Source organism: Lissotriton vulgaris, chromosome 7 (genome assembly GCF_964263255.1).
Source record: "Lissotriton vulgaris chromosome 7, aLisVul1.2, whole genome shotgun sequence".
Classification (NCBI taxonomy): Eukaryota; Metazoa; Chordata; class Amphibia; order Caudata; family Salamandridae; genus Lissotriton; species Lissotriton vulgaris.
In genome coordinates, this window is record NC_141695.1 from 90,989,383 (window position 1) to 91,014,536 (window position 25,154).

At 41.8% G+C, this 25,154-nt stretch overlaps 1 protein-coding gene across 1 annotated transcript; it reads left to right on the top strand.

Annotated features, from left to right (window-relative positions):
* Positions 1 to 435: 435 nt before the first annotated feature.
* On the top strand, positions 436 to 1,350 carry LOC147700873 (olfactory receptor 5V1-like). The gene has a single exon (XM_086929261.1). It carries the CDS (start codon positions 436 to 438, stop codon positions 1,348 to 1,350), a length of 915 nt encoding a protein of 304 aa, XP_086785387.1.
* The last annotated feature ends 23,804 nt before the right edge of the window (positions 1,351 to 25,154 follow it).

Sequence of the window (25,154 nt, forward strand, 5' to 3'; positions counted from 1 at the left end):
CCGTACTGAACTTTCCTGTGAAATAAAACAAATAATATAGAGCCAGTGTTACCAGTTGTGGTTCCTCATTGACACCCATGTTGTGTTTTAGGAATGGATTTGTCTGTGAAAGAGTAGCATGCGTAATAGATGGAATGTATCACATATACAACCCACAGATTAATCAGGAATATATTTAAATTAAGACTAATCATTCCCACCATAAAAATATGAGAAACCATAATAAAGACAAATGCATTAGAATGATCATTTTGCTGTATATTTATGTGTTGATAATTTTTTTTAATCTAATTAGAAATAAAACACTTATAACCGCCGACTATCAATATCTCTTCTCCTACCCATCACTATGCATGTTCTATATTAATTAAACATGCTTTTTTATTTACTGACAGGTTTTGTATCCCAAAACAGAGTAACTGGACAGTTGGATAAATGGAAGAAGAAAACCAAACTACTGTGAACGAGTTTATCATCATTGGTTTTGGTGATTATCCACATCTTCAACTTCCGCTTTTTTTTGCCTTTTTGCTAATTTACATGTCAACACTGGTGGGAAACTGTCTCATCATGGCAATTGTCTATTCCAACAAACGACTGCACACACCAATGTATTTTTTTGTTACAAACTTAGCCTTCCTGGATATTACTTACACTACAATAATTTTCCCCAAAATGCTTGTACAGTTTTTTCTTTCGCGAGCACTAATTTCTTTTAGTGGATGCCTAATGCAGATGTATTTTTTCATGGCTATGGTGTCTACAGAATTCCTACTTCTAGGAGTCATGGCGTATGATCGGTACGTGGCCATCTGCAATCCCTTACGGTACATGACCATCATGAATGAAGCCATGTGCACCAGACTGGCTGTGGGAACCTGGATGACTGGCATCATAGACTCAGTACCACACACTGTGCTACTGTCTAGACTTTACTTCTGTGGTTCTCACACAATCAACCACTTCTTCTGTGATGTAGCAGCTGTACTGAAACTTTCTTGTAGCAGCACTCGTGCTATTGAGGGAATGAGTTACCTCATTGGTATTGTAATCGGAATGATACCTTTAGTTTTAACTATAATATCTTACATCAATATCATCTCAACAATCCTGCAAATCAAGTCTACAGAAGGGAGACGCAAGACATTTTCAACATGTGCTTCTCACCTCACTGTGGTCCTTTTATTCTATGTTGGTATCATTTCTACATACATGCGTCCAACATCAACATTTACAATGAAAGAAAACAAACTTGCGTCCTTGTCGTATGTGGCTTTAACCCCTCTATGTAACCCCATTATATACAGTCTGAAAAATAAAGAGTTTAAAAACACCCTGAGGAAGAAATAGATTACCACATAGTTAATGAGAAACTAAGTAGCGCAATTTGTTTCTTATGGTTCACAAATATATAGGACAGAACACAACATCCTATAATAATCCTCAAGGATTGCTCAGGACAACTCTATAATATTATAAATTAATCTTGAAAATGCAATTGTGTCTTCACAGTTCATGTGTTTAATAAATTCTATGATTATTTTGGAGGAACATCTTCCTAATAGTTTTTTTGGTCTTTTGTCTTGATGTTTTGTGTTGTTTTAATTCCTTGACTAATTATTGCTATGCTTAGTTTCTGATCTTTAACGTGATCTATTGCAATTTTAAGTTTTTGTTTATCAATGAAATATGGGAACCTCTCTAGCTTATGCAGTTATATTTCGTACACCATGCACTTTATTTTTCATGATAATTAATTGCTTAAGTAATAATATTAGTGTTTCATTCTTATTTTGTACATTGGTTCTTTTCTACATAATAACACATATTCAAAGCAAATACAAAATAGGGTGGTGGCTGGGAGAATCGACGCACACACAATACTGGTACAAAGTAATGTTGTAAATATCTCAATGTCCATATACTTTGGTCGGTGCTTAGAAGGAGGGACAGCCACCAATCATCATCCATGGGAAAAGGAAACTTCTCCTCAATGTTTCATTGGAATCTCCGAGCACTCAATAAGTCAAGAAATTGTTATATTTATGATATCTACTGTCCTTTATTCGAACATCCAGGCTTTTCACATTGCCATTTGTCAATAAGGCTCCTTGTCATTAATAGAGCTTCTTGCCATCAAGACAACTCCTTGCCTTGCCAACACGTGTTTTGTCTGTTTTATATTAAAACAATACTTCATCAGGACATCACAATAGTCTATATTTTCCTTTGCTCTGTAATGGATATTGCTTCCTATAAGTCATCAAATTATCAAGATCTCAAGCGTCTGGTTGCAAAGGATTTTATAATAAGTGCTCAGCGCATCTTCATATTGTGGTAATGGTTGTTCCCACCGTGTGAAAAGTCCATGGCGTTCCCATGGCATTCGCACGATAAGAAACATTTACAGTATATATATATATATATATATATTTAAATCCACCTCCTTTGTAACGCCGGGACACCGTGACAGCGGTGCATAAAGGGGCAAAGGTCCCCCTTTGTAATATACAGGTCCACAAACGTAGTAAAACTACGTGAATGCACTCCCCTTGGAAGATCCGGAATTAGGAAATGATTAGCAGAGTGCGCTTTTCCATTAATTCTTGTTTATTCACAGTGCAGCATCGTGACAGCTCATGGAAACAAAACCCAACGCGTTTCAGCGAGGAAACTCGCCTTGATCACGGGTAGTTTACACATCCAATGAACAACATTTAAATAAAGTTTCACCTGGTGAATACAACATAAACATAAACAAAGGACTCAAAGCTTGTGAATGCGGTGGCCATCTTAGAATGGAGTACACCCATTAGTCACATAATTCAGAAACATAGGTATATGATTCAGACGCACCAAATATACAAACTATATTGCCAAAATAAGCCTGTGTTGTCACATATATAACTTAATAGGTGAACAACTGGAGAGACAACTGCACTTTTATAAATTCAGTCAACATCATAACTGTAATTCCCTGAATTCACATAATTCAATTCCACCTTATAAGAGAATATGATAAGTCATAGCGTCATGGATCACATGTAAACCCCCAGTGAGGTTATATATTTAATCCAAATTGGAATTCTTAATCTACCAACATGCATAGCAAGTCTCTATTTGACTGTCAATGACTTCATAGAATAATTCCGCTATCCAGTTTCATAGTTGAATTAGCCGAAAGGTGCCCAATATATACAGTGCCTTACATATTACATATAGAATCCCAAGTGAGTTTATACGTTTAAAGCAGGCATTCGTGTCAATCCAAGTCGAAAACGGCTTAGATGGATGTCTCTCATTGTGCATCATACCCAGTCAGTACCTATAAACAGAAAAGAGGTGCAGGTCAGAATCTATGTCATCTATTTCATGCAGTCGCAGTGACTAATGGTTAAAGCCAAGAGTTTTAGAGTAAGTGAGTGACAGTGATGAAACAAAATTACATATACAAAAATAGATTAAAATCAGCAGAAGGCACTCACAAAGCTAAGGGCTAAAAATACAGTTGCATTAATATTCATATGCTCAGGCAAAGAGATAGGTAATCAGTACCAGTTCACATTACTCAACCATCCCCTAGATGCCATTTCATTTCCTCCTCCGAATTTAAACCTCTGGGGATCAGGGTGTCGAGCTCAATTATATACCTGTTCTCCATTTGCCTTAACCTACGGATCTTGTCTCCACCTCTCTTCATGGCAGGGAGCTTGTCAATAACGAAGAACTTGAGCAAATTCCTGTTGCTCTTGTGTTGTTCTTCGAAATGACGTGCGATGGGCGAAGTTTGATCCTTGTTCTCAATGGATCTCATGTGTTCAAGAACACGTTTCTTAGCAGGGAACATTGTGCTCCCTACATATTTTCTGGCGCATGGGCATGACAAAACATACACACAGTATTCAGATAGGCATGTTAGATGTTTACTGATTGGTTTCTCAACCGCCTCTACAGGAAAAAAGACTTTTTTGATGTTTTGACTGTACCTACAGGCCTTACATTTCATGCAGGTAAAGAAGCCCTTAATATCACTGGATTTATTTGTGATCATGCTTACCTCATTTTTGCTCAGTTTGTCCTTCAGGGAATGAGCTTTCCTGTATGTCATGCTGGGATTTTCACCTAGTACTTCAATCAGAGTGGGTTCAGTTCTCAATACATTCCAATGGCGTTTGAAGGTCTTAAATACTTGCCATGACTTAGAATGGTAGGTGGAAATATGCCTAACTATCTCAGTTGTTTTAGTAGTTTCAGGACATATATTGGACGTGAGCAGGGATTGGTGGCTGACAGCACTGGCCTTCTTGAAAGCAGCATCTATGATTGAGGATTGATATCCCCTTTCAACAAAGCGCTTCCTCATGTTCATGCTTTCACTCATGAAATCCTCATCCGTGCTACAATTTCTCCGAGCCCGGAGGAATTCACCAAATGGGATGCTCTTGACCAAGGCTTTAGGATGGCCACTGTCTGCGTGTAACAACGTGTTACCCGCCGTTTCCTTCCGGTATAAGGAGGTCTTAAGTCTACCGTTCAGAACCTTAACCTGTAGGTCCAGAAACACCATACTCAGGGTGTCCATGTGACCCTCTAGTCTGACATTAAGATCGTTATCATTCAAGTCAGCCACAAACTTTTCAGCTTCACTCTTTGTACCATCCCAGATGATGAAGAGATCATCAATGTACCGTAGCCACATTTTCACATGGCCCCGGTACATTGGATGAGTCCTCTCTACTTGCTGCTCCCAGTCTGCCATAAAGAGATTAGCAAAACTGGGAGCAAAACAAGTTCCCATCGCTGTCCCCTGACGTTGTCTGAAATAGACATCGTTGAAGACGAAAAAGTTGTGTTCCAGACAAAATCTGATCATTTGGATTATCATCTCAGAATGACTCAGATAAGAAATGGACCTGGTGCACAAAAATTTCCAACATGCTCCAATGCCATCCTCATGTCTAATAGACGTATACAAACTGCACACGTCTAATGAGACAAGAAGATAGCCATCCTGCCAGTCAAAGTTGGTGATTTTGTTGATAAAATCCCTACTATCCTTCAAGTACGAAGGTACATTCTCAACAAAAGGTCTCAGAAAATGGTCAATGTATCTTGACGTGTTCTCCGTTAGGGAACCAATCGAAGATACTATTGGCCTGCCAGGGGGATTTTTTGGGTCTTTGTGTAGTTTAGGCAGTAAATATAAAACTGCTACTTTCGGATGTCTGTTTAACAAAAATGAGTACTCATCCCATTCGATGATCCCATTTGTCCGCCAGTTAGTTAACATTTCAAAATATTTGTTATTGCTTGTTTCAATCTGTTGTAAAGACGAGATTTCATAACATTCTTTTACATTAAGTTGTCTGTTACCCTCATTAATGTAATCATTAACATTCATCATAACCACATTTCCCCCTTTGTCAGATTGACGAATGACAATGGAGGGGTCCTCTTCCAGAGATCTTATAGCTACTCTTTCTGCTTTACTCAGATTGTCTTTGAACCAGCATTTATTTTTAGCCAAGTTTTTAAGATCATTAATGACAAGGGTTTCAAAGGTGTCAATGCTACAGGCAGGTATGGTTGGATTAAAGGTTGACTTAGATTTGAAATGATTTGGACAATTCAGATCTGTTCTATAACCCAAGGAGGTAGCATTATTAGGGGTGTTCACAGGTGTACCAAACTCCAAGTCCTTCATAGCAATTAGTGACTCTATTTCACCAATAGTTTCACTAGCTGGTTCAATGTTTGAAGCAATCATTGTTGTATTTTTCACTTTGAGTTTGTTCCACTTGTGTAAACGTAGCTTCCTAGTGAATTTAAACAAATCTATTCGTTCCTGCGAATAGTTAAAATTTGCCGAGGGGCAAAAGGATAAGCCAAATTGTAAAACATCATATTCTACTTTAGTTAGGATATGAGATGAAAGGTTTACCACATTGCGTTGGTTCATTTTCCTCGTGTTTTCTTTTGACCCCGTGTTTCCACTCCCACTGGGGTTGTTGTTGATCCACTTGTTCCAGCCGCCCCTCCTGGCTGGCCGTTGCTCTTTGTTGTACTCTCTCCAGGTTTGCCTCTTCCTCTGCCTTTTCCTCTGAATCCTCTTCCTTGTCCCCGGCCCCTGTCTATTTGCCAGTTTTGTTGCTGCGTAGTTTGGTTCATCATTTTGAATTCCACCCGAAAATGGGAAGCCTTGTTTGTGTTTTTCGGTGCCTCTTTGGGTGCCAGTAGTTGACCGTCCTCTGAGACGTCACTCTCCACCACTTCCTCCTCCGAGACAGGTGCTCCAGCCCCAACAGCATCGATGTCGGCTTGTACCCCCTTCCTCTGTAAGTTGTCATATTTACGACTGAATGTAAATATGCGTCCTTGTTGATAATCAATTTTATCACGTAAAAATTTCCTTTCTTTTTTTGCCACGATTTCGTCCTCGTGTTTTGCCATCTTTTTGTTAATTTCTTCCATTTTCTTCGTGAAACCCTCCGTTGTATCCTCCTTCATTAGTTCATCCTTGAGATCCGCAATCAGCTTCAACAATGACATTCTGTCCTTCCATGCATGTTTAATCAGGATGGATAACATGCGATTAGAACAGTCCATTAAGTTATCAGCCCATTCTTCTGCTAGTTCCACGTCTGGCTCTTCGTGTGATGGAGCTATTAGGATGCGCAATCCTCTTGGAATCCTCTTCTCCTCTTGATACTTTTCCAGAGTAATTGCCTCCCACCAACGAGAAATTTCCTTTCGTATCAGCTTCTCAAGTTTCTGGTATTTGTTAACCAGTCCTTGCCCAGATGGTGCCGGCTCCTTACTAGCAGCGCTATTAGTTGTATGAACAAACATGGACTGTGCCCTTAATCTTCTCCGTGCCTCTGCATCATCTTCCATGATTTGAACTCACGTGGGGATCTCCCCTCCTGCTTGCATACGTTCTTGTCTGTACGTATGGAAATGCGCACTGATATCAACTGCGTTTTATAATTCCCTTCCAAGGTCCCTCGCCGTTACCCCCAGAATGTAGCTCTACTGGCGGGTTGGCGTGGGGAAGTCGCGTTTCGTTTTCAGTGCCAGGGTCGGAACGTTCCGAAAATACGTCGGAGCAATGCGCACCGCCTTCCACAATAATATACAGGCGTGTGCTTTAAAGAGTTTGCATCGATAGTCTTAGTGCTTGCAACGGCGGCACGAGCGGGAAATGACAGGGAAACTGACTCACCCGTCACGGAGCTGCCGGCGAAATCAGGCACATCCACCTCGCAATTCCCAGGCTCCCGGTGAGTCGTTTCTGCAGATCCCGTTTCCGTGTACCGTCTTGTATCACGCCAGGATAGACAGCTCCTCCGTTATGGCAACAAGTAGAAACGCGGTCAACCAGCGATTTCACAAATTTAAATCCACCTCCTTTGTAACGCCGGGACACCGTGACAGCGGTGCATAAAGGGGCAAAGGTCCCCCTTTGTAATATACAGGTCCACAAACGTAGTAAAACTACGTGAATGCACTCCCCTTGGAAGATCCGGAATTAGGAAATGATTAGCAGAGTGCGCTTTTCCATTAATTCTTGTTTATTCACAGTGCAGCATCGTGACAGCTCATGGAAACAAAACCCAACGCGTTTCAGCGAGGAAACTCGCCTTGATCACGGGTAGTTTACACATCCAATGAACAACATTTAAATAAAGTTTCACCTGGTGAATACAACATAAACATAAACAAAGGACTCAAAGCTTGTGAATGCGGTGGCCATCTTAGAATGGAGTACACCCATTAGTCACATAATTCAGAAACATAGGTATATGATTCAGACGCACCAAATATACAAACTATATTGCCAAAATAAGCCTGTGTTGTCACATATATAACTTAATAGGTGAACAGCTGGAGAGACAACTGCACTTTTATAAATTCAGTCAACATCATAACTGTAATTCCCTGAATTCACATAATTCAATTCCACCTTATAAGAGAATATGATAAGTCATAGCGTCATGGATGACGCTATGACTTATCATATTCTCTTATAAGGTGGAATTGAATTATGTGAATTCAGGGAATTACAGTTATGATGTTGACTGAATTTATAAAAGTGCAGTTGTCTCTCCAGTTGTTCACCTATTAAGTTATATATGTGACAACACAGGCTTATTTTGGCAATATAGTTTGTATATTTGGTGCGTCTGAATCATATACCTATGTTTCTGAATTATGTGACTAATGGGTGTACTCCATTCTAAGATGGCCACCGCATTCACAAGCTTTGAGTCCTTTGTTTATGTTTATGTTGTATTCACCAGGTGAAACTTTATTTAAATGTTGTTCATTGGATGTGTAAACTACCCGTGATCAAGGCGAGTTTCCTCGCTGAAACGCGTTGGGTTTTGTTTCCATGAGCTGTCACGATGCTGCACTGTGAATAAACAAGAATTAATGGAAAAGCGCACTCTGCTAATCATTTCCTAATTCCGGATCTTCCAAGGGGAGTGCATTCACGTAGTTTTACTACGTTTGTGGACCTGTATATATATATATATATATATATATATATATATTACCTACTGGTAGTCGCCAGTAGGTAGTTATAGTTAGGATTTTTTTCAATGCAAAATCTCAAAATTCTATTTGGAATAACTTTGGCGCCGGTTGACGAATCTGCCTGAAAACCTCCTCAAATTTGCCTCGCGGAGCTCCGGTCCTCCCTTGAAAGTTTTGGGGGGATTCGTCAAGCGGGGGCCGAGATAAAAGGGGGATCCCCATGTTAATTTCCATAGGGCGGTCAAACTCACTTTTAGCCCGAACGGCTGAATAGATTTGCACCAAACTTGCCAAAATTGTAGGGACTGGTAGCCCGATGTGCCTTTGCTATGTCTCAAGATATGTGCTCCAGTGGTTTTTGAGTAATTTAGGTTAAAAAAAATATATATATCTATGGCAGCGCCCCGGTACGCGCACCGGGGAGCGCTCCGGGCGCGCCACTTGACTTGCGCACAGAAAGCTGATTGGCTCTCGGGTGTCTGTAAACATTCGAAACAGTTCGGAGCGGCCTCCATCTTGTGTCTTGGTAAAATCGAGACATAAGAGGTGGAAAAATCAAATGGGGAAATGACCATAAGGGGGCAGGGATAGACCCCCCCTGAACCCCTAGGTTTGCGCGGGGGGAGCGCCCGGTACGCGCACCGGGGAGCGGACCGGGGAGCGTCCCATGGGGAAAAATGAATAATAGAGTTTTTTTAAAATGTAGCCTTTTTTTAGAAATTGGAGGTAGTTCTAAAAAGAACTGTGTTTTTTCTTCTTTTTGGTGTTTTATAGTTTTTTTTATTTGTTTTTGAACATTTTAAACTTTTTGGGGGTTTTCTGAACAGTTTTATATATTTTTTGTATTTTTCATGGGGAGAAACGAAAAAACAGAGAATTGAAAATGGCTCAACTGGAGCAAAAAAAAAAGAAAAGAAATAATTAGGGTTTATTGGGGCATTTGTGGTTGTCCCCAGCAAGGACGATGAGCTTTACGCTCTGTTCTCCGTAGGAGATGGTCTTCCCACAATATTTACAGATAATTTGAAAGTCTGCAAATCGTGGCTTAATGCAAGGCATCGTCTCACTTTCCTCTGGTGCTGACGGAGTGGGTTGCTTTCTTTTTGAGGTGGTGCTTGTGGATTGGGGAGGGTTGCTGGCCAGTTCCCTCATCTCTGCAGCAGAATAATAGTTTATTGGATGCTTGCGCTGCATGTGGCGAATCATCGTGTTGTTTCCAAATGAATATTTTTTATTAGGGTTCCCCCTAGAAAGTTCCATGCCACAGATTAGGCAAGTCACCTTGGCTGCATTTACTTTTTTCTTCCCCTCTGGGATCGAAAAAAACTCCCATATAATGTGTGGTCTTGGCTGGTATGGGGTATTTTGTTCTTCAAGCCATGTTCTCCTCCCTTCTTCCTCCTCCTCCTCCTCTTCCTCCTCTTGTTGACCACCAATGATATCTTGTGGTGGTCCTCTTGGTGGTTGTGGTGGTGGTGGTGGTGCAGATGCACCAGCTGCTGCTGCTACTGAAGCCATTACAAAGATCAAAAAGGTACAAAGAGGCACAAACAGGTCTTCCTAAGTCAAAGGACAAAGTCAGAATAAGGAAAAAAGGTGGGGTCTTTCATCCTTTTGAAAAAAAAATGTATTGAACCAATCAAAAGTGTTCTTTTGAGGTCACATGACCCGACGCGCTTACGCTACGCGCCCCGGGGCGCGCCCAGGGGCACGTCGCATAAGCGTGCCGGACACCTACGTTGCGCGAGCGTATTCGCTCGAGTGCTTCCGGGTGCGCTTACGCCGCGCGTATCACGCGGACGCGGCTACGCGATTCGTCACAATCATGTTTTCGTTCGCGATATTGGCGCTTACGGGACGCTCCCCGGTGTGCGCCCCGGGGCGCTTCATAAAACTACGCTTTCCGGGGCGCTCACGGGGGCGCGCACCAGGAGCGCTCCAAGGCAACAAATTTTATTTTTTAAAAAACGATATACAAAAAAAAAAATTGTCAAAATTGTAGGGACTGGTAGCCCGATGTGCCTTTGCTATGTCTCAAGATATTTGCTCAAGTGGTTTTTACGAAAATTAACTTTGAAAAAATATATATTGGGCTACATATATGTTAGAGCCCAAATGTAGCCCAATGTAGCCCAAAGATGGCCACCAGAGACAAAAAGAAACAAATGTAGCCCAAATATCAGCCAGATGTAGCCCAAATATAGCCCAATGACAGAATGTCCCAGAGTGTTCTAAAGAACAACTAGAGCGCTAACAGTCTTACTTATAAACTGAGACTTATAGTTAGGAATTAGCATTTAAAAAACCTTTGAAATTCACAGAAAAAAACATAGGTTTCACACCAGTTATAGTTAGGAATTAGCATTTAAAAAACCTAATAAATTCACTGAAAAAACCATAGGTTTCACACCAGTTATAGTTAGCTTTAAATTTTACTGACTTAAAACCATTGAAATTCCCACGTTATAGTCAGTTGGACTCACTATAACTTGCGCGTGCAATGCACTGCTGTTGACGTCACACATTACATCACTCATGACATGGTCAGTGACATCACTCATGACATCATGAGGGGGAAGGGTAGAAACACCCTGACCCCCTATGCCTTCTCATGGCGGGCTACACGTAGGGTATGCGTATCCCGCAGAAAAAAAAACCTGATGCCTGCTTCATTTGTAATTAGCCCCCAGGGCAGGCTGAATCCCAAGGGCAATGTTGTTTATTATTATGGGGGGCCCAGAGGGGCTCCCCAGTCCAGGGGACCGCCACCCCCCGGGGCTTAAACATTACATATGCGGGGGGCTCACTGACCCCCCAGCCCCGGGGACCACGACCCCAGGGCTTCTTTAAAAAAAAAAAACCTGTGTGGGGGCTCAAGCCCCCCCGCATGCCCCGGGGACTGCCACATACCCGAAGCACTCCATTTTTAAATTGGGGGTCTGTGACAGACCCCCAAGCCCCAGGAACCACCACCCCGGGGGCTTTTAAATGTTGGGAGGGGGCTGCGCGGCCCCCCTTCCTGGAGCCTTGTGGTGGCCACGCCCCCTCCCTGCACCACTCTGCAAACGCCCCCTCTGGCACTTTTACAGAGGGGGAAGTAAGTGCCCTTGAATACTGGGGGTCCCTGGGGGTCAAGTAACCCATCAGGAAGCTCCAGTATACGCCAGGGGGCTGCGTTGCATAGAGGAGTAATGAGGCCACGCCCCATTTTGCACTTCTCTGCAACGCAGCCACCTGGGGCCGAGTGGAGGTTCCTGGTGGGCTAGTTGGGCACTAGGGACCCCCAGTATTCAAGGGGACTAAATCCCCCCAATTTAGAACAAGCCACATGGTGCGTTTGCACAGTGGTGAAGGTAGGGGGCGGGGCTTGAGGTGACGAATTGCACCACTCTGCAAACACGCCCCCTGGCACGTTTGCAGAGTGTGAACGAATTCCCCTTCAATACTGAGGGTCCCTGGGGGACAACTAGCCCACCAGGAACCTCCAGTATGCGCCAGGGGGCTGCGTTGCAGAGACGTGTAAAGAGGCCATGCCCCTTTTTACACCTCTCTGCAACGCAGCCCTCTGGTGCATACTGGAGGTTCCTGGTGGGCTAGTTGGCCCCCAGGGACCCCCAGTATTCAAGGGGACGTAATTCCCCAACTTAGAATGTGCCACAGGGCGCGTTTGCACAGTGGTGAAGGTGGGAGTCGGGGCTTGATGTGATTTGTGTGCAAACACGCCCTGTGGCGCATTTTAAGTTGGGGAATTAATTCCTATTCAATCCAGAGGTCCCCTAGGGGCCAACTAGCCCACCAGGTACCTCCAGTAAGCGCCACGGAGCTGTGTTGCAAAGTGTTGTAAAAAGGGGCTTGGCCTCTGAACACCTCTCTGCAACGCAGCTCCCTGGCGCATACTGGAGGTACCTGGAGGTACTGGAGGCTAGTAGGCCCACAGGGGACCTCAGGAATGAAGAAGAATTAATTCTCTAACTTAAAAAGCGCCACAGGGCGTGTTTGCAGACATGTCACCTCAGGCCACGCCCCCTTCCTTCATCAGCGTGCAAACGCGCCTGTGGTGCGTTTTTATTTGGGGAATTAATTCTCTTTCAATTCTGAGGGTCCCTGAGGGCCAAATAGCCTAACAGGCATCTCCAGTATGCGCCAGGGAGCTGTTACAGACAGGTGTTCAGAGGCCACAGCCTTTTTTACACCTCTCTGCAACGAAGCTCTGTCGTGCTTACTGGAGGTACCTAGTGGGCTAGTCAGCCCACTACTGATTCTGAAAAGTAATTCTAACCGTACTTACAGTAACTTGAATTTCCTTCCATAGGATATCATAGCCTGCTATATAAAATATATATACATTAAAAAATATATAAAATAAAAAAACAAATATTTCAATTTCAATATTTTTTAAAACATTTTTTTCAATGTATATTAAAAATATGTAATGCAATTTAAGAAATAAAATATCTAAAAATAAATAGTTTAAAACAAAGTAGTAAATCAGTATAAAAAAATATAACAATTAATACATTTAAAAATTATCATTTACAAAACCTTTCAAATTCTCTGAAAAAACCATAGGTTTCAGCCACGTTATAGTTAGGAATTGTATTTAAAAAAACCTTAGAAATTCACTGAAAAAAATGTATGTTTCAGCCACATTATAGTTAGGAATAAGCATTTAAAAAACCTTACAAATTCACTGAAAAAACCATAGGTTTCACACATGTTATAGTTAGCTGGACATTTCACTCATACAAAACCATTGAAACTCACCCGTTATAGTTAGTTCAGCAAAATATAACTCGCACGCCCGCAATCCACTGCTGATGACGTGACATATTACATCACTCATGACATGGTCAGTAACATCACTCATGACATCACGGATGACATCTCAAATGACATCACTGATGACATCATCTTTGTGAAAGAGTGGCAGACCTCCTCTCAGCATAATATAACCCTTGATACACACATTCAAAAATAGAAACTCAAATTTTCAAAAAATGGTGATACCAATTCCAGTTAAAATAACCTATTCAGTAATTCCAAAATCTGCATACACATCCAGTCTTTCACTAACAGTTCTATATAGGCTATGTACTCATACACCTATACATCTTATTACACACCGACACTCATCTATAGAGTTACTCACACATGCAAATAAACTATCAAACATCCATTTTTCTTGCATATTAAGCTATACACCCACCACTACACTTACTTCTACAGAATCGTACACCTACTTACTCTCTTAAACAATCACTTATAGAAACACATACTTATTTATACAGGAACTCTTACAATATCTCGCTCTCACATATACTCACATATACATCCATACTCACTTATACTAGTTTAAAACATATGTACTTACTCATAAAGACACTATTGAGGCAGTCATTCACTCACTAACACACCCATGCACACAATCATTTACCCATACAGTCCTGCACACATGCGGTCTTCAAAAAACATACAAACAGTGAGTCAGTCATTTATGCATCTGTGCGCTAAGTAATACCCACCACCAAACCATACAGACACTCATTCTGAAACTCAAAAAACCAACTAATAACCCATATAGACACTCATGTAGCTACTCACTAACTTAATTTAGATTTAATCAGGCACATTTTCTGCTGGGCACTTATGAGAAATGGTGTACCCCAATGGAAAATGTACCATGTGAATGTGATAATTTTTCTGATCAGGATTTGATACATTTTATATTTTTCTGTCCCTTCTTTTTGGAAGGCAGGGTAAAATATATTAAGCCCCTCCTGAGGGAAATGGGGTTTTTACAGTTGAAACCAGCACTGTTGTTTCTTCAATTAATGGAAAATCATCGGGTGATGTTCTGTGTAGCCAATTTTTTGATTGCATCAATCCGTGCTAGACGGAAGAGACTCCAGACGAGTCTAGCTGGGGTTAATGTAAATGTTTGCACTATACCTGATAGTACGAATTAATTTCCAGGTTCTGGTTCATTTTACATATATTTTTATAATGAAATATGAAATATTACTGATAAACTGTGTAAATCCTGTGTGATAGGTCAATCAATATGTATTTGCTAATGAATTTTAAATGTACAGTAATTAACAGCTCTGTATGATGTTTTGATGTATTTGTATAGTATACTTTTATGATTTTTATTTAATTGAATAAAGTGTTTTTGACTTACTCACTAACCCATGCAGCCACTTATACACAAAGTGAGACACTGATACAGATATTTACATATTGAAACATTACATGTGTTCACTAAGATATACTTAATAATAATAATAATAATAATAATAATAATAATAATAATAATAATAATAATAAAGAAATTTATAAAGCGCATGATTACGCCATCTTGGCGTGTCCCCACCCTGAGTGAGAGGAAAGGGCAGAGACGCATCAGCGGACCAGATTGTACTAGGCAGTGAACAAGTATGTTTTCAGCCGCTTTCTAAATTTAGCTTCCGAACTTTCTAGCCTAAGTGATAAAGGGAGTAAATTCCAGTTTTGAGCTGCCAGGACCCGGAAAGAGCGACCTCCTTTTTTCGCCTTCCTTACCTTTGGGATTACCAGCTGGCCAGTCCTTCTGGATCTAAGAGACCTTCTTGGAACATACCTGGTGATCAGGTCTCTCAGCTATACTGGGCCCGCATTCTGACAAGTAAGTAGCGTCTTAAACATAACTCTTTTCTTAACTGGGAGCCAGTGCAGTGCATCAAGGGCTTTTTTTTAATCCACCCTCCTGGGCTGCATAAGAGCCAGCCGTGCGGCAGCATTCTGTAGAACCTGTAGCCTGCCCAGGCCCTTAGCTGTGGCTCCCAGATAGAGTATGTCCCCATAGTCAAGACGAGATGTAATGAGAGCATGTATCATCGTCTTCCTAGCCCCTAATGGGAGGAGATCCAACGTTTTCTGCAATTTTTTTAATACTCCAAAACATGTCCCGACTAAACGTCGGATATGTCCATCATAGAAGAGAGTGGAGTCCATCCAAATCCACAGATCGTTTACCACCGTACAAGGTGTCGGGGTAGGGCCCAGACTCGGAGGCCACCATTCCAAGGTCCAGCTTGAGATGTCACCACCCACCACCAGCACTTCGGTCTTGCTACTGTTCAATTTTAGGCAGTTCTTATCCATCTAGGAGGCAAGCTCCTGCATGCCATGCATGCTCTGAAATTGGATGCCGCAACCTTTGGTGCCTGGGATAGGAAAATCAGTTGCTGGTTATCATCAGCATAGGAAACTACATCTACTCCAAAAGCCTGTCTCCGCCAAAGGAGACATGTATAGATTGAACAGGATGGGGCTATGGGCAGAGCCCTGAGGTACTCCCTGCTCCAGTTTAATATCATCGGAGTAGTGGGCACCTTGTCTGACCTGGAAACTTCCATTACGGAGGACGCCACGCCATGGAGCCGGCTGATATCTAAACCAGAATAAAGGAATTATTGTTTTTGAAGTTATTCGCCACCGTGAAAGTGAGTTACCATCAATTTAGAGGAAGCACTATCATAAGGAGGACTTAAAAACTTTTTTGAGACCTATGATCTATAACTGTCCTTGATAGAGGACACACTGAAACTGGCTTATGACCACTCTATGATACAGACTCATTTCGCCCTGAAGAAGTCTGTGAAGGATGAAACACGTTCGCTATGGCTACAGACTTTTAAATGAAGATTTAATAAAGAATGAGCTTCCACAAGACCACTGATTCTGCCTTTGAATGATTAATATGTGTATATAAAACTTGGTTATTTTCTGTATACGTGTGCTGGACCAACTTTGTATTGAGCTTGTATGTAAGGACAGTTTTCTGCCTAGGGAGATTTAGGGGACTATGAATCTCCGGTCCGTGGCACCTTAAAATCTGTATAATACAGGACGTATGATAGGTGCAATTGTCTATAAACCCATTCCCATGAAGCGCTTATCTAAATTAACCTGGAAACTGCGCTCTACTAAAAAAGATTTTAGCCACCTCAGGGCCGGACCTGAGACACCACCTCTGTTCAGACACTGTAGCAAGGTGTAATGTGCCACAGTGTCGAACGCTGCACTGAAAACTAGCATAATCAGTGCCATGGTGTGTCCCGCATCGGCTCCCTGTCTGATAGTTTCCGTGGCCCGTAGTAGGGCAGTTTCCGTAGAATGGCCCGCCCCAAACTCCGATTGTGAGGGGTGTTGGAGACTAGCACCTTCCAAATGACTCATAAGTTGTTGATTAGCCACCTTCTCTGCTTCCTTAGTCAGAAATGGCAAAAGCGAGATGGGTTGCAGATTTTCTAGTGTATCATGACTGACATTTGGTTTCTTCATAATTGGCCGAACAATAGCTCGTTTCCAATTAACTGGCAGCGTGTGTAAGGTAAACGAGGTATCTAACACATGTCTGATAAACGGCTCAAGAATCTCCAAGCTTTCCCCCATCACCTTAGGTGGAGCAGGATCTCTGGGAGAGGAGGAGTTTACACTAAGGCAGATACTCCTTAGGGACTCAGGAGGGGGGACCGTGAAGTTGTTCAATCTCAAACCTGTCTTGCTATCTCCCAGCTGTTCTTCAAAATCAGCCCCCCTAGTTAGATTTCCTGAGAAGGATGTGTAAATATTCCTCACCTTCTGCGAGAAGTAATTTCCCACCCGATTGCACTCTTCCACAGAGCCCATGCTTGGTACAGTCGTACTAGCAAGGGAGGATATTTCCTTATAAATTTTAAAAAGTTATTTTGTGAAATTCTCAGCCCTCCCAATGCTGGCCTTATAATGCGTGCCTTTAGCCCATCTTAACAAGCTTTGATACTTCCTCTGTTCCTCCCTATATAGCAGACTATCCTGGGTCTGAAATCGCTTTCTCCACTGCCTCTCCAAATGTTTGCAGTCTGCTTTAACCTGTTTTAAGGCGGGAGTAAACCAAGGAGCGGATTTGTGCCCTCTGTCCCTAGCTTTATTCAGGAACAACGGTGCCACCTTGTTGAGGGTGTTATATATACGCCTCTCCAGATTCTCACAAGAAGTTTCACTGTCAGAACCACCTGGAGGGCAACCCACACTCAGTTCTCTTCTAAAGTTATCCTGTACAAAGTTTTTCCACTTCCTACACGGATAGCTACTCATTACCTCCTGATTCTCCCTCGCGGGCATAACTATTACAAAAGGCACCAGAAAATGGTCCGACCATGGAACAGGGAGCGGAGTCAATACTTTCACTTCCTCCAAACACTGGATCAAGTAAAAGTCCTTGCTGGTGTGTGGGGGAGCAATATTTCAAGTCCAAGTGCAGTGACTGCAGATCCTGGCGTAACTCAGCTGCCTCCTTGTGCATGGGGTCCTCAAAATGGAGATTTAAGTCGCCTAAAACCAGGAGTTTGTCGCGTCTTATAGCTAAATGGGCAATGCCCTCAAGCAGACTCGTCGAAAATGGCCTGAGGGTCCTGGAGGCCTATAGATCAGGATACCAGTCACCGAAATATTCAAGCCTAACTTCAGGTTGAACCGGCCAGCCTCACTTTCACACACCGAAATAGGTTCCATGGTGCATTCAAGGGGAGGCCTCATGATCACTGCTATCCCTCCACCTCTACCAACTGCTCTGTCAATGGTAGTAATGGTGTAGCCGGGGGAGTGCCTCTATGATATCTGGATCAGAGTTAGCCCCCAGGTCTCAGTGAGAAACAGGAGGTCGAGCTTAGCATCTACAAGCAGGTCCAAGATTTCAATGTTATGTTTGCTAAGGGATCTGCAATTTAATAAGCCGCCAGAGAGAGACCCTCTTCCAACCTGCCGAGTGTGGTCCAAACTCCAGATAAAAGAGCAGTGATGACACAAGCTTACTTGAGTGGCCTGCATGCTATATCTACAGGCGACCTTCATGGGGCGGCAAAGATTCACCAGTTCCGCCCTACCATATTGAATTATCACCTCAAGTTGGGCAGGGGTTATAGCCCCGGCCCCCATACGGTCATGGACGGGCGCAGACGGGCTTGCCATAGGTGTGCCTTTGGCGCGCCAGGGCCGCGCCCGCTGCGCGTGTCCGCTGCGCGTACGTTTGAGCATCCGTCTTTTATCCCTAATGAGTGCTCAGGGGGTGCGACTAGAGCGCTAACAGTCCCCACCGGAAGTGCCTGTCTCTACCCTTCCACGCCCTCCACGCAACGTCACCGCGTCGGACCGGGCAGGAAGGAAGGAATTGAGACCAGGCTTCAAGAAACACTTGATGAGCCCCCAGAGCAGGTAGGTTACCTTGTAATCAAGTAATGTTTAAAACACAATTATCGTGCTCCCGTAAAAAATTAAAACAGCTCCGTTAATTTTAACATAGGCTTAATCAGATATAGCACACCAGCAGTAAGCGGCCCTGCCACAGCCCACTCACCACGTCGCGGCCACTTCCTCTGCGCCTTATATTCCTAATGAGTGCTCAGGGGATGGCGACTAGAGCGCTAACCGTCCCCACCGGAAGTGCCTGTCTCTACCCTTCCACGCCCTCCGCGCAACGGTGCTGTCACCGCGTCGGACTGGGGCGGGAAGGGAGAAATTGAGACCAGGCTTCAAGAAACACCTGATGAGCCCCCAGAGCAGGTAGGTTACCTTGTAATCAAGTAACGTTTAAAACACAACTATCGTGCTTCCGTAAAAAATTAAAACAGCTCCGTTAATTTTAACGTAGGCCTATTCAGATATAGCACACCAGCAGTAAGCGGCCCTGCCACAGCCCACTAACCACCAATAAGTCAGTTATACAATCAATTTTACAAAACAAACATTGTTATATTCTTAACATCAAGTCATCTTTATGTGTTGTGCTTTGTACATCATTCCAGTTCCATTAGAATGATGCTCTATGTTTCCATGATTCCAGGCAGTCATTTATCTCTGACTCTGTAAGCCTGGGAGCTGCGTTGCTGTGCTGCTCTATATATACATTACATTACTTTAATATAATTTATTCATTTTGGATTCTTTTAAACATTTAGACACTTATTTAACCATTTAATCTTCCATCAACCTTTAGATATACATATATAGAAATATTTATTTTTCAGAAAGACACACATTCACTGGGTGATGTTATCAGTGATCTCATCAGTTATGTCATTTGAGATGTCATCAGTGATGTCATGAGTGATGTCACTGACCATGTCATGAGTGATGTAATGTGTGACGTCATCAGCAGTGCATTGCGGGCGCGCTAGTTATAGTTAGGTAAACTAACTATAAAGGGGGAATTTCAATAGTTTTGTATGAGTGAAATGTCCAGCTAACTATAACATGTGTGAAACCTATGGTTTTTTCAGTGACTTTCCAAGGTTTTTTAACCACATCGATGCTGATGACGGAACCGCTCCGCCATCAGCCGCGGTGGCGCTGTGCTGATGACGGAGCGGTTCCGTCATGGCCCGCCTGATGCTGATTTCACGCCTGCGCTGCGCATTCTATTGAGCGGGCGGGGCCATGACGGAACCGCTCCGTCATCAGCACAGCTCACCCAAGGCTGGTGACGGAGCGGTTCCGTCACCAGCGTGTGAGCCCCGCGCGGTGCCCAAGCCCCCTTGCTGCTGCGGCGGAATAGCCGCCACAGCAAAGGAGTTAAATGCTAATTCCTAACAATAACGTGGCTGAAACCTATGATTTTTTCAGTGAATATATATATATGTATATATTATTTTAAAAAGTCAACACAACATTCTTTCAAATATTTTTATTTTAAATGTAACCATTAAATGAAATAAAAACTTACCAAACATATATCATGTTATCAAAAATGGTAACATAACCATATCAACATACAATGCATTTATTTATACCGCACACTGAATTTAGAAACAAAAACTAATATGAAACATATGTTAAGAATAATATAATATTTATAGTCATTTAAAAAAGATATATAAATGAAAGCAATACATATATATATATACATACCATTTTATCTTTTGTGTAATTTGCATTGGCGATATACAGAATTGGGCACTTGCCCTTTATTAACAAAGATTTGTTCTTATGTTTAATTTGTAAATAATATTTTACACTTTATACAATTTTTGTATTTATCAGCCTAAATTGTGATTAAATGGTATTTTTTCTATGTTGTTTGCAATATGGGAGGAGCCTAGTGTTAATGTAACCAGTACTTAAACCACATGAATCTCTGGGTTTGTCATGTGATCAAGTCCGGGTTCCCCGGACGAAACGCGTCATGTTGCCGTCCCCATCGATGGAATAAAGCACTTCATTCACCTTTAATCCTTGTCTTGTGGTCTGTGCCTGGTTCGTGTCTGTGCGCTGTTGCTGGCACTCAGGATTGTGGATTCATATATATATATATATATATATATATATATATATATATATATATATATATATATATATATATATATATATATATATATATATATATATATATATATATATATATATATATATATATATATTACCTACTGGTGGTCGCGAGTAGGTAGTTATAGTTAGGACCTTGTTTCCATAGGAAATCCGCAACATTCTATTGGGAATAACTTTGGCACCGGTTGTTGAATTTCGTGAATTTCTCAAACAAGATGGCCCGCTCCGCTGCTTCCCTGAAAGTCTCGGGAAGATTCATCAAGCGGGGGCCGAGAAAAAAGATGGGTCCCAAAACGTGTTTTCCCCATGTTAATTTCCATAGGACGATTAGACTTGGCTACAGCCCGAACTCCTGAACAGAATTACACCAAATTTGGGAAAATGGAAGGGTCTGGTACGCAGATCATGCTTTTGGTTAAATAGTGTATATCCCTCCAGTAGTTCCTGAGAAAATCAAACAAAAAAAATATATATATCTGGGCGGCGCCTCAGCCTAACCACACATCTCATCGTGAGCTCTGATTGGCTGTCAGCACGTCATCCAAGAAGTGTTGGCAGCCATCTTGGGACCAATATACATGATAGCACCTCATTAAAAAGCATTGCAGTTAATAGAAGGTTTTAGGACTATAGTTACATTATATATCATTTGTGGATGGTGCCATACTCATTTTAGGAATTGTGGTGTGTTCTAAGGTGATTTTACCACGTGAAAAAGCCTTCTGCTGGGATATCATGAATCATGTTTGAAAGAAAACTATTATCTTATGCTTTTCCCACAGTGGTTTGGAAGGGGCTCTATAAGCTAAACTGAAAGCATATTTTCTGTAAATTCACATTATCTTTCTCAGTCATGTGAGAACGAAGTCTGGCATTTTCAGTAAAACATGTACATCCAACAAGGACAGAGACTGTCAGTTGATTCCTTTATGTTCTACTGCAGCTTCCCAGAGTGTTCTAAAGAACAACTAGAGTGCTAACAGTCCTACTTATTACAAAGGTATGGCACACCCGAAGCCATCTTGATTGGAATAAAGTGGTAACTCTTAAAACATTTAATTTAAAAAGGAACAAAATGAGGGGGTATATTGTGCCATAGAAAGTATGATTAGTGCTGTAGAAAGAAAAATTAGGGCATATTTTGAGTGACTTCTCAAATCCTCTTCTATTTCATTAAAAAATTCTGACATGCAGTCTCCCAAAATGGCCACCAGAGACAAAAGAGCCCAAATGTAGCCCAAATATCACTCAGATGTAGCCCAAGTATAGCCCATTACAGAATGTCCCAAGTGTTCTAAAGAACAACTAGAGCAATAACAGTCTTACTTATGACAAAAGTATGGCACACCAGAAGCCATCTTGATTGGAATGAAGTGGTAAGTCTGAAAACATTTAATTTAAAAAGGAACGAAATGAGGGGGTTAATTTTGCCATAGAAAGTATGATTAGTGCTTCAGAAAGAAAAAATTAGGGCACATTTTGAGTTACTTCTCAAATCCTCTTCTATTTCATTAAACAATTCTGACATGCAGACTGAAACATGCACTTTCAATACCAGCAGCAGACTTGTCCTGTGAGCAGTAGCTTTACTACAGTGATCTAATAAGCAACTAGTGTGCTATAATTCTGAATTTATGGCAAATGTGTGTCACATCTGAATGCCTTCTTGATGGAATCAAAGTAGAAAACTGAAAGTATTTCCTAAAGGTGGAGACTGTAGTAAATGAGGAAATTAGGAAACTTCATAACAAATAAGTCTCCCAAGATGGCCACCAGAGACAAAAGAGCCCAAATGTAGCACAAATATACCCCAGATGTAGCCCAAGTACATCCCAATGACAGAATGTCCCAGAGTTTTCTAAAGAACAACTAGAGCGCTAACAGTCTTACTTATGACAAAAGTATGGCACACCTGAAGTCATCTTGATTGGAATAAAGTGGTAACAACAGGTTGCCTCATTAGATAGAGGGGGGAGGGGGGTTGGGTTTTAGTTGTTGTGGGGAAGACGGGGGAGGGGGAAGGAGACAGCGGTACAGGCAAATTGAAAGGGTGGAACTAATGATCAGGATAAGATATAGGATAAGAAGAGCACACAGTCAAATGAATAAAAAAAAGATTAATTTTAGTACATCAAACTTACAAAATAAATGGCTAAATTGAGAATATTAACTATGAATATATGTGGGCTTAATGACATCAAAAAAAGGCAAAGATTAGCAATAGGTTTACATTCAATAGGAGCAGAAATAATATGTCTTCAAGACACACATATAGAGGGGTCACAAAGACATCTGCTTAAAGATTTGGGATATAGAGTTGTTGTTGCCACCACCCAACCAAACAAAACTCGTGGGGTAGCTATTTTAGCGAGAGCTGGGAGTTTGAGCTTCTTAAGATCAGCTTCAGATCCATTGGGTAGATGGGACATTACAGAATGTCAATGTATAAGCGGGAAAAAATTCACTGTCTCTTCAATCTATGGCAACGTCACCGACGATCCAACATTGTTAAAGTTCCTATCTAACGAACTAGCACACTGGCCAGTTCCTATGATTTTGTGTGGGGATATTAATATCAATCTCCCACCAATTTGGCTTTCGGAACTAACATTTAAATATCATGGCCGGAAACCTAGAACATACAAGGCCTTGGTGGAACTCTGTCATGTTCATGGGTTGGTAGATTGTTGGGAGATGAAAACACCTCAAAACCATGGATATACTTTTTTTTCCCACCCCCATCGTAAACTGGCTAGATTGGACTATATGTTTATCTCCAATGTAATACTATCCAAATGCTCTATAAATAAGCTACCGAGGGTTTTTTCAGACCATAATCCTCTGCTTTTGAGTTTTGATATCGACATTATTAAATCTGATCGCAGTAACTGGACCTTTGAAAGAGCCCTGCTAACCAACGACCAATATTGCACACATATGGATCAATGGATCCCAGAATTTTTAAGTTTCAACATGGGTAGCGCCCTGCTAGAGGTGGTATGGGACTCATTAAAGGCCGGGATAAAGGGAGAAACCCTCAGATTCTCTATTCAAAATAACAAAAAAAACTAAAACTTAAAAGATCTTGAGGGGAATTTGGCCAGGAAGGAAGAAGATTTAATCAGAGTACTTCAAGGGGGGAACAATATCGATGAGGCTAATAGAGATGTAGTGATAGCAAAAAATCTAATATCCGAAATATTCACTCGCAAAGCAATCCTTAAAGCCACAGCAAATAGGGAAAAAATTTAGGAATGGAGCGAACAGGTAGGGCACCAATTGGCCATTAGGGTAAGAGAACAAAATACTAAAAATACGATCAATGCCATAAGAGACCCAATTCTGGGCCTAACTCATGATACAAACGACATCAGAGATGCCTTTAGGAGATATTATGCTGAGCTATATTCTGAATCAGATATTAAACAAGATAATATCGATGAGTATCTAATCTCGGATAAAAGGACCTGCCTATCCAAAACAGATGAGGAAACTCTCGCTGAAGCACCAGACTGGATAGAAATTTTACTATCCATATGTAGTCTTCCATCAGGCAAGGCATCAGGTCTGGACGGTATCCCCGTGGAATTTTATGTCAGATTTAGTAGCTCACTCAAAGATATCCTAACCAAGTTGTTTATCCAGGTCTTTATGAATGGAAATCCTCCGGCGTCTTGGGCACGTGCAAAAATTATTGTGTTCCCCCCAAAAAATAAAGATCCGACAGAATTAGGCTCATATCGTCCAATTACCCTAATTAACAATGACTCCAAAATATATTCCAAACTGCTAGCAAGTAGATTGGCACCTTTGATCCATAAAATCGTATCTGCTAGACAACATGGGTTTGTTCCTGGAAGATCAACCACATACCACGTTCAGAGGGTGATAACCCTCTTCGACATCGTCGAGGTCGCAGGAGACCCTATGGGGCTAATTTTATTAGATGCTGAAAAAGCATTCAACAGGGTCTCCTGGCCATATCTATGGTCGGTCATGGCAAAGAGTGGGATCGGGGAGCATTTTATCAAAGCAGTATAGAAAATGTATATTGCTCCTGAAGCGGTCGTTATGATTAATGGGGTCACATCAGATACTATCAAAGTGACAAGAGGCACAAGACAAGGGTGTCCATATTCTCGCTACTCTTCGCCATTTACATCGACCCTTTTATCGCAAAGCTAGAAACGAATTCGACCATACTACCCATGAAGACATCGAATGAGGAAACTAAAACTCTAGCCTTCGCAGATGATATCGCGATTGTGAAA

What these genes read in the sequence shown, in the direction of transcription:
- LOC147700873 (XM_086929261.1), top strand. Translation starts at nt 436, where the DNA reads ATGGAAGAAGAAAACCAAACTACTGTGAACGAGTTTATCATCATTGGT.